At 37.2% G+C, this 13,667-nt stretch overlaps 1 protein-coding gene across 1 annotated transcript; it reads left to right on the forward strand.

Moving 5' to 3' along the window:
* The first annotated feature begins 5,276 nt into the window (after positions 1-5,276).
* Positions 5,277-5,745, forward strand: LOC128861431 (larval cuticle protein 65Ab1-like). Its single transcript, XM_054099568.1, has one exon. It carries the CDS (start codon positions 5,339-5,341, stop codon positions 5,654-5,656), a length of 318 nt encoding a protein of 105 aa, XP_053955543.1. The 5' UTR covers positions 5,277-5,338; the 3' UTR covers positions 5,657-5,745.
* The last annotated feature ends 7,922 nt before the right edge of the window (positions 5,746-13,667 follow it).

Consider the following 13,667-nt stretch of genomic DNA (forward strand, 5'->3'; position numbering starts at 1 on the left):
CATCAGCTCCTATGCAAAATATGGTCGGATGAAAGCATGTCTGCCGATTGGAATTTAACTGTGCTCTACCCAATCCATAAGAAGGGCGATCCTGCAATTTGTGCCAATTACCGCGGGATTAGTCTTCTAAATATCGCCTATAAGGTTCTAGCGAACGTATTGTGTGAAAGGCTGAAGCCCACCGTCAACCAACTGATTGGACCTTATCAGTGTGGCTTCAGACCTGGAAAGTCTACCATCGACCAAATATTCTCAATACGCCAAATCTTGGAAAAGACCCATGAAAGGAGAATCGACACACACCATCTTTTCGCCGACTTCAAAGCTGCATTCGACAGTACGGAAATGAGTTACCTGTATGCCGCGATGTCTGAATTTGGTATCCCCGCAAAACTAATACGGCTATGTAAGATGACGTTGCTCAACACCAGCCGCGCCGTCAGAATTGGGAAGGACCTCTCCGAGAAGTTTGATACCAAACGAGGTTTCAGACAGGGTGTCTCGCTGTCGTGTGACTTCTTTAACCTGATGTTGGAGAGCATCGTACGAGCCGCAGAACTTAATCGCTCAGGCACAATATTTTATAAGAGCGTACAATTGTTGGCGTATGCCGATGATATTGACATCATCGGCCTTAACAACCGCGCTGTTAGTTCTGCCTCCTCCAAACTGGATAAAGAGGCAAAGCGAATGGGTCTGGTGGTGAACGAGGACAAAACGAAGTACCTCCTGTCTTCAAGCAAACAGTGGGCGCACTCGCGTATCGGCACCCACGTCACTGTAGACAGTTATAATTTCGAGGTTGTAAAAGACTTCGTCTATTTAGGAACCAGCATTAACACCGATAACAATGTCAGCCTTGAAATCCAACGTAGAATCTCTCTTGCCAACAAGTGCCACTTTGGACTAAGTAGGCAACTGAGTAGTAAAGTCCTCTCTCGACGAACAAAACTAACACTCTACAAGACTCTCATCATACCCGTCCTAACGTATTTCGCAGAAGCTTGGACGATGACAACATCCGATGAAGCGACGCTTGGAGTGTTCGAGAGAAAGATTCTGCGTAAGATTTTTGGACCTTTGCACGTTGGCAACGGCGAATATCGCAGACGATGGAACGATGAGCTGTATGAGCTTTACGACGACATAGACATAGCGCAGCGAATAAAGATCCAGCGGCTACGTTGGCTGGGTCATGTCGTCCGAATGGATACAAACGCTCCGGCTTTGAAAGTATTCGATGCGGTACCAGCTGGTGGTAGCAGAGGAAGAGGGCGGCCTCCTCTGCGTTGGAAAGATCAGATGGAGAAGGACTTGGCTTCACTTGGTGTGTCCAACTGGCGCCGGTTAGCACGAGAAAGAAACGACTGGCGCGCTTTGTTAAACTCGGCCAAAATCGCGTAAGCGGTTATCGCGCCAATTAAGGAGAAGAAGAGTAAGAGTGACCGATCTCAGACAACAATTAGAGATAAAATTAGACGTCTTCAAAGGAGACAAACACTTTGTGAAAGTTAGGCCGTATTTAAAATTATGTTAGTTGATTACTAGTCCACCAAGAAAGAATATTTTTAAGCTCATTTAGGAGCATTTGTGAATCGGATAAGTTTACAGGTCGTCAGCATAAAGTAAAAGCTTGGCATATGGAAACAGTTTTTTATGTCATTGGTAAACAAGGCAAATAGCAAAGGATCCAAAATACTACTTTGTGGGGCACCAGACGACACAATAAAAGTATATGATTGATGATTGTCAACAACAACCACACATCTACGATTCAAGAAATAACGGAGTAATATGGAATGGAAGTAAAGTCATGCTAATTTCTTAACAAGGAGAGAATGCGAAACTCTCAAAAGCCTTAGAGAAATCCGTACATATAACATTTAGGTATACTTATACATATATGAGGTGTGTTAAAAAAATAAGGTGAAGTGTTAATTTTCGCGAGCTACGTACATTCGATTTTCGATTATTATTTTTTTATGTTGGTACACTCGTATTGAAGATAAGTTCACGGTTTTAGCAATACGAGCATTTTGAATTTGCTTGTGAGAGGCATAAATAAGAGAAGTGTTTTGCGTGTTCGGCGATTTTATGGTATTGAAAAAGTGAGTCAAAAAAGTTGCATAAAGCTTTGTGTAAAAAATTAAATAAAGTGCTCAAAAATACTTGAAATATTAACAGTGGCGGGAGTAAAAAATGGAATTAAGTGCTCAAAAATACTTGAAATATTGAAAGTGGCATACGGTGAGAGTACTCTGAGTCAAAGGTTTGCAAAAGGTACATGCAAGAAGATGAAGGACGATGCTTGCTCTGGACGCCCCAGAGGATGTCGGCATATCGGCACATCGGTTGGCTCACGACATGCAATATTTTCGCAAATTTGGGCATGAAACGTATGGCAGTGAAGTTCGTTCCAAAATTGCTGAATTTTGACCAAAAACAACGTCACATGAGCATCACTCAGGAACTGTTGAATGATGACAATCATGATCCAGATTTGTTTAAAAGGGTCATAACTGGTAACGAATCATGGGAATAGCCGAATGGTCCCAATGGAAGAGTCCAGGCGAGCTAAGACCACAAAAAGCATGCCAAGTTCGATCAAATCTGAAGGTTTTGCTCACTGTTTTCTTCGATTATCATGGCGTAGTATATCAGGAGTTCTTACCATAAAGTCGTACGGTAAATAAGGAGTATTTCTTTGAAGTTATGCGCTGTTTGTGTGAAGCAATACGAAAAAAACGTTCGGATTAGTGAAAAAAATATTCATGGCTTTTGCATCATGCACCTGTTCACTTTTTTCTCACTTTGCTTGTGAGATATTATTTGGCTAAAACAACACCGTTACTATGCCTCAGTCACCATATTCATCAGATATGGCCGCCTGCGATTTGTTCCTGTTCCCAAGATTGAGAAAACCAATGAAAGGACGGCATTTTGTGAAGATAAAAACTGAATCGGTGAGAGAGTTCAAGGGCATACCAAAAAGTAGAGAAAACGCTGGCACCAAGTGTATTATATCTGAGGGGGATTACTTTGAAAGAGATAAACTAGAAATTGATGAATAAATAAATATTTTTTGAGATAAATGAAAGTCCACCTTATTTTTTGAACACACCTCGTATGTTGAGAACGACGAAATGAACAGATTTTGTTATGCCTAGTATCTGCCCATTCGCCAGTATGTACATACATATCATAAATCTAGTTAAAATTTAAATTTCCGATCGAACACACAAATTGCATACTTATTTGACCCAAGATTGATTGGTATTGAAAATTAGTAAGACCGATCACTAATATAACCACTTTCCATTTAACGTTGACTTTTTAAAATACAAAAGATATTATATTTTAGTAATAAGTAAAGCAAAATTGCATATGAGACATTTATTGAGCGAAATGCGTATATTTAACATTTTGGACAATGGAAAATTCAAGTTCTGCTAAACTGGGTATGAACTACTATGACTTTATTCAGCGCAATTAAAATTGTAACTCTCATCTTTCGCCTATATGAGAAACGAATAACTCAAGTAAAATATTTGACCTGATTGTTTGCTTTTAAACAATAAAATCGCCACTTGAAATGGCCAATAACTATGCCCATCTTCAAACAGCGGGAAAGCTCAGTTTCGCTTCAACCTAAACGCTTCTAAACTTGTTTTTAATTAAAAATTAATTTTAATGGAAATTGCTTTTATGCATACTTTCTTAGGTATTTGTCCGAGCTTTTCCTTCTATTGTATTTTTGGTGTGCGTCTTGGTGTTGTTCCACAAATAGTGGGACCTACAAACATTTTTTTTTATTTTCAGAAGAGCTAACATTTCAAATATTTATGGAATTATAACAATGTAGCTACCTGGACTGCTTTCTGTTAAGTCAACTTACGGTCAATGTTCGGCCAGTATACTCGTATCTACGAAATTCGAGAGCTGCGGCTTTGTTAGCCTTAGAGCCTCGAGCATACCCGAACGAGCAGGTCAACTTCATATATAATTTCGACCGAAAAGCTTTCAAAAATAGTGTTGCAGTTTTCCTAGACATGGCACAAGCATTTGACAAGCTATGGCACATGGGCTTGCTACATATACAAACAAAAAATGAATATTCCTCATAATTTCTTTATCCTGCCAAAATCATACTTACAAAGCATACATTTTCGAGTTAAAATAAATGAAGAAGTTACCAATCTCTATGAAATCAATGCAGGTGTGCATCAGGGAGATGTCCTGAGTCCCGTACTTTATACGCTTTTCACTGCCGACCTCCCTTCAAAAGTAAGCACACATACAGCTATGCAGATAACACTGTAGTAATGACTAGAAATCGTCAAGCTTCTACTGCTTCTTATCAACTTCAGCAAAGCCTTGTCAGCCTTAGCACATGGCTAAGCAAATGACGTATAAAAGCCAATGAAGCAAAAACCAGCGCAAATAACTTTCCCACTATGGAAGAATACTTGTCCTCTAGTGCATCTTAATAACTGTGGTCTCAAATGGGCTACGCTAAATGCTTAGGCATTCATTTTGATCGACGTTTTACGTGGCGATATCACATATTTTCAAAGCGGAAGTAGCTTGGGATAAAACCTCGTTCCCTTTATTGTCTGGCTTCCGCTGGGCAACAAGATGCTATAAAGCAATACTGAAACCGATTTGGACATTTGGAGCGCAAATCTGGAGATAAATGGAGTTAAAAAATAAATTTAAGAAAATTTCATAGAGATTTGATTGTGCAGTGCAACTTGATGATTCTTGATTGAAAAGTGAAATAATTTATATTTCTTCTTTTTCTAATATGTTACTATGCAATTATGTCTTATTTGCGGCTCGGATACAAACAAGTATACTGGTACATGAACTTATAAGATATACAATATATTTGATTGAGCAATGCACGCACACACGTACATATATGCAGTTTACTATACACTTCGCTACACTACTAGCGCAGCGTTTTTTTATAAAATATTTGCAATGAACGGTAAATGAAATTATACAAGTATTCTGTCGTTTTCTATGAATAAATATTAATAAAAGAAATTTTAAAACATATCAAAATTATACGAAAATAACTGAGCCAAACTGGAAATGTGAGTAATTTGGTATTCTATTCTAAAATGCAGTTACTGCAGTAGTATTAAGACAATCCACTAAACACAGGTTAATACCTAAAACCAGATTTGATATAGCAAACAAATTTCTTTTTATCAGTTTACGATTAGCAAAATGCTTGCATTGGAAATGGTATAAAATGCCAGAGTGAATAGAGAAAGGTATCCACTAAGTTGATATCGTTTATCGGAGCAACATAGCTAAATACTAAATAATCATGAAAGCCGCCATCATCTTCGCCTGCCTTTTGGCTGTTGCCTTCGCTCGCCCCAATCCCGACGCTGAAATCGTCAAATTGGACTCTGATGTTGGACCCGAAAGCTACGTATACTCAGTGGAAACCAGTGATGGTACCAAAAAGGACGAATCTGGAAAACTGAAGGATGTTGGCTCTGACCACGAAGGAATCGTCGTCCAAGGTAGCTACTCGTGGGTGGATGAGAAGACTGGCGAGAAATTCACCGTGACATATATTGCTGACGAGAACGGTTTCCAACCTTCAGGCGCTCACTTGCCCGTTGGACCAGTTGCTTAATTAAATCAGATGTCTGATACGAATTTAATGGTTTTTTTATGAGTTTTTTATAAAGAAAATAAATTAGTTGCAATTTTTGATATTCTAAATATTTGTTTTTGTGCAAAAATGTATGGTTAAAACTAAAGATTATAAGGTGTTCATTTGTCGTTTCTCGCCACTTATTGCCACACTTTCTCTTTGTAGGTACAATAGTGGCTTCAAATGAAGATCGTTTTAATCGCATTTACTGCTGTGCTTAAAAGTTAATAAGACTTTTTTAGAACATCTAGCAAAATTTGAGTATAGATTTATTTTGGCTTACCATTAATTGTGTAATAAAAAATATTTGTTTGCAGTACATGGGACTCATGATGGTCCAAATGTCTACTGCGAAATGATAATCAGAATAAGATCAAGATTAAGATCAGATTGAGAATCAAGTTGGTGAATCGGTTCAAAGGAGTACTTACTTTGGATGACTTCCCAAATCGCGGGATGCCTGACAAGGTGCCCGCGAAAGTAATCCTTGCACTATTTTCAAAAAATCCGGCAAAGCTATCCGAAATAAATGGCTCTATCGAAAATATGTTGCGCCCAAATAAGTTTAAACTCACTCAACAAATTTAATTTATTTATATGCATGCACCGAAGATTTCAAGCCATAACCGATCTTGGCGGAGATTAAGCATACCAGAATGTCATTGCGTGATTGTTTTGGAGTGAGCACGGCAATAATAGACTAGAATTTCTGAATTCTTTTAATTTCCAATATATATAAAGAAGAAGAAATCGGATTCCGTCGAGCTCGAAAAAACTGTTGGTATGGGGAGTAATGCATGCTCACAGATGGCGCAACGCGAACTATAAGGGATCGCTACAGAGAGCTAAAAAAGTAAAAGAGACATATTATCCGAAAGAAGAAACGAGAGGCCGAAATACGTGAATGCGAGGAGCTTGAGGTGCCTGCCAATACAAACAACGCCCGAAAATTCTACCAGAAACTTCGGCGGCTTACAGAAGGTTTTAAGACCGGGGCGTTTTCCTGTAAGGATAAAGACGGCGATCTGGTGACTGACATACAGAGCAATCTTAAATAATGCGTACACTTCTCGGACTTGTTAAACAGTGATAGCTGCACAGAGCTGTTACAGAGAATGTGAAGATCCCGATACCCCAATCGTTGACGACGGATCTGTCGTTCCACTACCCGACCATGACAAGGTGAGAATAGCGATAACGTGGCTAAAGAACAACTGCGGGCTGAGCTATTCGAACATGGCGGCAAGGAGCTGGTAAGTTGCATGCATCGCTTCTATGCAAAATATGGTCGGATGAAAGCATGCCTGCCGATTGGAATTTAACTGTGCTCTGCAAGGAACGTCGTCTTAATACGGGTGACATGGTCAAGCCAGCATAGCCGCTGTATTTTGACACGCCTAACTATGTCCACGTCCCTATATAGCTCATGCAGTTCGCTGTTCCACCGTACACGACGGAAAATGTTTCTCTTGAAAGCTCCCAAAATGTTTTCATCTGCTGTTGACATCGTCCATGTTTCTTCGTCATATATCATCAATTTGGTCCTTCGAGACGATTTATCTCCAGGCTTAGACGTCAGCGATGGCTTTTTAAAAATCACAATTTAATGATAGGGACAGAAAAACTTGCAATAACAGCATCTGGCTGAATCTGAAAGTGTTTCTAAATCTCTTTGCTTCTTCCTACAATTGTTTTGTTTGGACTGTACGACAGTTACAATTATGAGGTGATGATTTTGTTATACCGTACACAAAATCAAAGGGTCACAATTCAAGATGTTCAACCTTTGTTTTTTATGTATTAATTCATAGTTTATATCTAATACCTATAGCATAGTTTTAATAAAAAATTTGTTTTAGGATTATGTTTCATGCAAGGTTGTCTTTCTTTATTAATGATTTTAATCCCTTCATAATCTAAATATTGTATATTTCCACATCATTTTATTTCAGCCTATGCTAAATATTATGTATTTAGTTTGCAAAAGAAGATAAGACAAAACTAGAAAATTTTTATTGAGTATATAGATGATTTCATTTCGTGATGGGAACGCATTACATTTTGACTACCAATAAACAGTAAATATTTTACTGATAATGGAAATCATCAATACTTTTACTTCAATTTCTTTCAGTAATCATAAAAAATACGTTGACTGCAATATTTTTCAGTAACCAGTAAACTTTTACAGGTAATGCAAACTGAATTACAATATCAACAAAAAATTTATATACATACTAGCATCACCCAGTGGGCTTCGCACCACCATACATAAAATGTTTTTTTTATATCGCAAGAAATTTTTCATATTAAGTTTTCTTTATAGAACTCGTAAAATGTTTAAACAGTTGAATTAGTTGATTTTTTTCATTCAACATACTTTCTAAAGATGTCACAATAGCCTTTTCTTTACTTTTTTAAAATTTGATTGTGGTGGTCACCTATATACAGGTAAGGTGAAAGAGCCGATAAAAACTTGTAATTAAACTTTGATTCTTTAATTTCCATTTCAATTTTTTACGCTAAATAAATTATGCTAAAATAAATAAAGTTAAAAATGTTTTACCAGTTCCTTGAAAGCTCCAGTTTTTATTATTGTATATTTTCGCCCAAAATTAATATTAACATAATACACTTAAAACCACAACAGTACAACAGAAACGCTCATAAGCGGCTGTGTATTTGTAATTGTTTTTCCCATACAGGCATTTCGTATGAGAGGAAACCATTACTCACATAAAATATCATAACTCAGGAACGGCTGCACCGATTTCAATCAAACTTCACACACACCACCTCCTCAAAGATAGAAAAGAACTCTAAAATTTTTGTGTCAATCGGTTAGGCGGTTCTTGAGTTATAAGATTACCAAGGAAATGTAATATATAACGACAACTTGAAATAACCCAGGATCAGCAGTGTGGTTAGGAATTTCAGCTGATATAAGGCTATCGATTTGATCCGGAGTTATTTTATGTACCAGCCAAATTAGTATATGTGCGTGCGGCAATCCCCTTTTCTGCCATTCGATGAAGTACAAATGGCAACGCACCTCCCCAAATACATATAATTTCACAATTAAATCCATAAGTGCTTTACATTTTTGCCGAAATGGATACTCATGTGGTTCAAACACATCCTAGCGTTATCCAGGTCCACGTTTTGGTCTATATCTCGAGACCCTAGTTACGGAGGGGCATTAAAAATACTCTATACTATAGAATCATCAGCAGCTTCCATTTGCTACCCATATTGTACAAACACATCCTAGGGTTACCCGGGTCCACGTTTTGGATTATATCTCGAGACCCTAGTCACGGAACGGTATGAAAAATACTCTATACTATAGAAATCATCAACAGCTTCCATTTGCTACCCATATTGTACGAACACATCCTTAAGTTATTGGGGTCCACATTTTGGGCGATATCTCGAGACCCTAGTCACGGAGGGGCATTAAAAATACTCTATACTATAGAATCATCAGCAGCTTCCATTTGCTACCCATATTGTACAAACACATCCTAGAGTTACCCGGGTCCACGTTTTGGATTATATCTCGAGACCCTAGTCACGGAACGGTATGAAAAATACTCTATACTATAGAAATCATCAACAGCTTCCATTTGCTACCTATATTGTACGAACACATCCTTAAGTTATCGGGGTCCACATTTTGGGCGATATCTCGAGACCCTAGTCACGGAGGGGCATTAAAAATACTCTATACTATAGAATCATCAGCAGCTTCCATTTGCTACCCATATTGTACGAACACATCCTTAAGTTATCGTTGCCCACATTTTGGGCCATATCTCGAGACCCTAGTCACGGAGGGGCATTAAAAATACTCGATACTATAGAATCATCAGCAGCTTCCATTTGCTACCCATATTGTACAAACACATCCTAGGGTTACCCGGGTTCACGTTTTGGCCTATTTCTCGAGACCCTGGTATCCGATTCTTAAAATTTTAAAACACAAACCATCTACTGAATAGTCCAAACAAAGCCTAAAAATTTGGTTCGGATAGGTGAGCCCGTTCTTGAGTTATAAGATTACCAAGGAAATGTAACTTCTTTTTATATATATAGATTTACAGTATTTTTATTGCCACTGCAAAGTGCCTATCTATGCCTGTTGGGGGGCAGGCTCTCAAGCCGTTTGCGTTTACATTGTTCTTGCTATCTTATATACGCATCTTTTGTCTCTGGGTGTTTTTCCTTCATTCTGTGAGACCCGCGCTCGAAATCCTTTTTTGCATGAAACATTAAGTAATTGAAGAAGTTATTTCTATGCAATAATTTTTTTGCTGTCTTGTCATAAACAAAAATGAATTAGTCCTGCATACAAAAGAATTCTTTTTCTGAATTTCGTTATAAAATGTTTACAAAGTGATATTATTTAATCCCTTTTTCTAATTTATCTTCACAAATTGTTTAAAAAATAGAAAAACGAGATTAATATTTTTGCTTTTTAATTATAAATATTGTTTTAATTTTTGTGGGTTTTCAGGGTCACTGTAAAAATGGTTAACGTTTTATTTAAAATATTTAAATTTTACTTTGGTCGTTTTTGGTTTGGGTTAATTATCATTAAGATATTAAGTTGAGGAAAAAAAATCCGTTTTTTTTGCATACAATTTTTGCACAAATGGTTTAAAACTGTCCTGGATTGCATTTTCTCCTTTATCAAAGAAAAACTGTAAAATGTACTGAATTTTCTCTTTGTTGATTTCCATTGCTAACGCCTTGTAACCCACAACTGAATGGAACAAACAAAAAACAGCTATCTACCATGAAAATAAAGGATTTCTTACTCAACAAGCAATGTGTTAATTTTTGCTTCAGTTATGGTACGCATGGACAGTCAATCGATTCCCCTCATCATTTTGAGCATTTTGATCAATTACTTCAATATGGTCATAATTCAAAAAAAGAAATATTTTAAATATGTTTGCAGCAATGGCCACATGCGCTTCTTTTGGGTCTTGACTTATGTATTTACTTTTATTAAGGTTTGCCAATGTGAAAAATTTGAAGTAATTTTTCTTAACATTTTGCTTTTTTTGGATTATGTCACTGTTGAAGAACAATAAATGACAAGAATTAGTTCCGCGTATAAAAAACAATTTGTAAATGTAAAAAGAATTACGTACGCAGCAAATTATTTGAAGAAGGCAAAGACTTTCACAAATAAAAGGCTGCAACGTGATGTCCCTTAACTATGCAATGGCGCTTTGGTTAGGTTGTACTGGCTGCCGAAACGACATAGATCCCATTTTGGTCTATAGTGATACCAGATCAAATTTCTTTTGTTTTTTTTTAGCGAAAATATGCAACAGGAGTCGCCCAAGCTCCAGTTTAAGGATAAATTCTAGCCTTTCCAAATTGAGAGCAGTTAGGTAGCATAGTCTAGTTTTCGAGAGAGCCGAACAGTAGCATAGAAGATGATCTGGGTTTCTCGTGTACCCGCTTCATTACATTTCCTGCAAGCATCGTTAAGGGTTAAATTTTAGCTTGTAAGCGTGTGCTGCAACTAGGCAGTACCCTGTTGGAATACCAACTAAAGTTCTACAGTTTCTCGAACAGTATCGAACGATATAACCGATTTAGTACTCGTATATTTGTCATCATATGCGTGTTTACACATGAACCTAGCAACTTTTCAATTGGTTAAGCTAATCCATTGCCTTTCTTAACATGTGGTCTTCTAGTTGTTTTTAAATTGTGTGCAGGGGTTTAAGTACCTGATTTATTTGATCCCCTGCAAGTCACGCGCCTTCTTTAGTTATTCCAGCCACTGTCACATTTCACAAAAAGCCTGCGGCTACGAGCGAGCATGTCCATTCATGGACATTTTTATATGATAGACAGTATTATTTTATCGCTTTTATAGCTGCTTTTGTTTGAAACACAGTACAATCATTAGGGAGTTTAAATGACTTTTTGACGCTTAATTCCGCACAATACCATATATGCCAACGCCAACCGCTTCTTTCATTTTTTATCTAAACGTAATACTCACGAATACGCACTTTTGGGCGAATAGTTATATACGTCGGATCCTGGTGAGTTGCTGATAATCGAAAACTTCAACGAACTGCTAAACTTCCACTTGAGATTAATGTTTGGATTGGGTCGTTTATTTGTGCTTCCGCCAATTTCATTGCAGTTGTGATGAATAAAATTTACCATAAAGCATTATTACCGTCAGCTGTGAAGATGTTTGGAAGAAATAGCTAACTTTGAATTTTACAAGAAGACAAGGATCATAAGGATCGAAGCCGAAGATATATAGAAGAACTAGCCAAGGTGTGTAGAATGGAAACAGCATGGGATTGAAATGATGGATTGATCTTCTGATGCCAATCCAATTGAAAATGTTTGGGCAATAGTTAGACAAAAACTCAATGGAAAATAAATATGGACCGTGAAATAGTTATCAAGGCAATTTCGCTGATTTGGAGCCAATTACCTCCACAGCTTTGTAGAAATTATAGATTACCATTATAGCTACCATTATATTATAGCTACCATTGACTATAAATTTTATTGAATATATTGCGTATAATAAATATTATAAGCCTATAGAAGGCCTCGGTAGTCTAGCGTAAGTGCACTAGCCTGCTATCCCAGAGGCTGCGAGTTCGAATCCCACGTAAAGCACGGTCCAAAACACTTTTCCAAATTTACCTACTTTCCCTGTTTCTAAAAAATAGTCGGCACATTATTTGCATTGTGGCGGCTAAAACAAGCAAACAACAATGAACGCCACACAGTTACACATTGCATCAGTGGTACCAGCAAGAGGAAGCGAGCGACACACACGGCAGGCTAATCACCTACCCTGTCAGAAGTCAAAACAGATTAACGAAACCAACGCAAGACTGAGTCGAGTCGAGGCCCTATGCTCCCGGGAAAAGTGAATAACGAAAAAAACAAAAATAGAAAGCAGTTGGTTAGAATTGAATTGATCAAATAACTACTAAGTTATCGCGGCTACGCTTTTATCAGACAGACATAGATGGGATCTCGATTACATGAATATAATTGGTTAAGGTAATCAATTCGTTGATTACATTTTTATCGATTAACTAAGAGCCGGAAAAAGACGATCGAAAACAGCTTTCGACCAAACGGATTATATGCCTCAAAGTCTGACAAGGTTTATACGATGACAGCATCCGATTGGGTGATCTTTGGAGTGTTCGGAGTGCTTTTTATATGATTCTTACAGGAACGTATTTGGCGCGGCCCTTATAGCAGTCGTAAAAGTAAAGGGAGGTGGTCCCTATTTAGGAAGGACTAAGTGGATAATATTGGTGTAACTAATTTGTGACTGTTTGCCCGCAAAATAAACAATATCCAAGGCATATCTTTGATGTCGGTCAACAACGCTTCAGTGGTTAAAGCACCATTTAGAAGAACTACAGAAATCATTATTTTTGGCATTTAAAGATATTGCGGGTTAATCTGGAAGTGCAATAATGTGGCAAACAACGAAGCTAAAATCGGATACTAAATTTTATTTTTATTCTGCAAAATATTAATAAATTCCTTCTTCGCCGCGAAAAGAATTCCAATTTCAAAATGCGTTAAAATGCAAGTATTTAGTGATTTAAATATAAATGCAATTAAATTCGGCATAAAAAGTTGTAGACAAAAACTTTTGTGTCTATGCATGTCAAATTCCCTCAAAACTCAATAGATTAGTTGTTGCAATAACGGAAAAAATTATTTTGAGAATACGGCTTTAGACAGACTAGCAAACTGGAAATGTGAATATTTTTGAAATTTGTATTCTACTTTAAAGTGCAGCTTATGCAATAGAATTAAAGCAGTCTGCTAGACATAACGAGTTGATAGCTAAAACCAGATTTGATATAGCAAACAAATTTCTTTTTATCAGTTTACGATTAGCAAAATGCTTGCATTGGAAATGGTATAAAATGCCAGAGTGAATAGAGAAAGGTATCCACTAAGTTGA

Source organism: Anastrepha ludens, chromosome 4 (assembly GCF_028408465.1).
Source record: "Anastrepha ludens isolate Willacy chromosome 4, idAnaLude1.1, whole genome shotgun sequence".
NCBI lineage: Eukaryota > Metazoa > Arthropoda > Insecta > Diptera > Tephritidae > Anastrepha > Anastrepha ludens.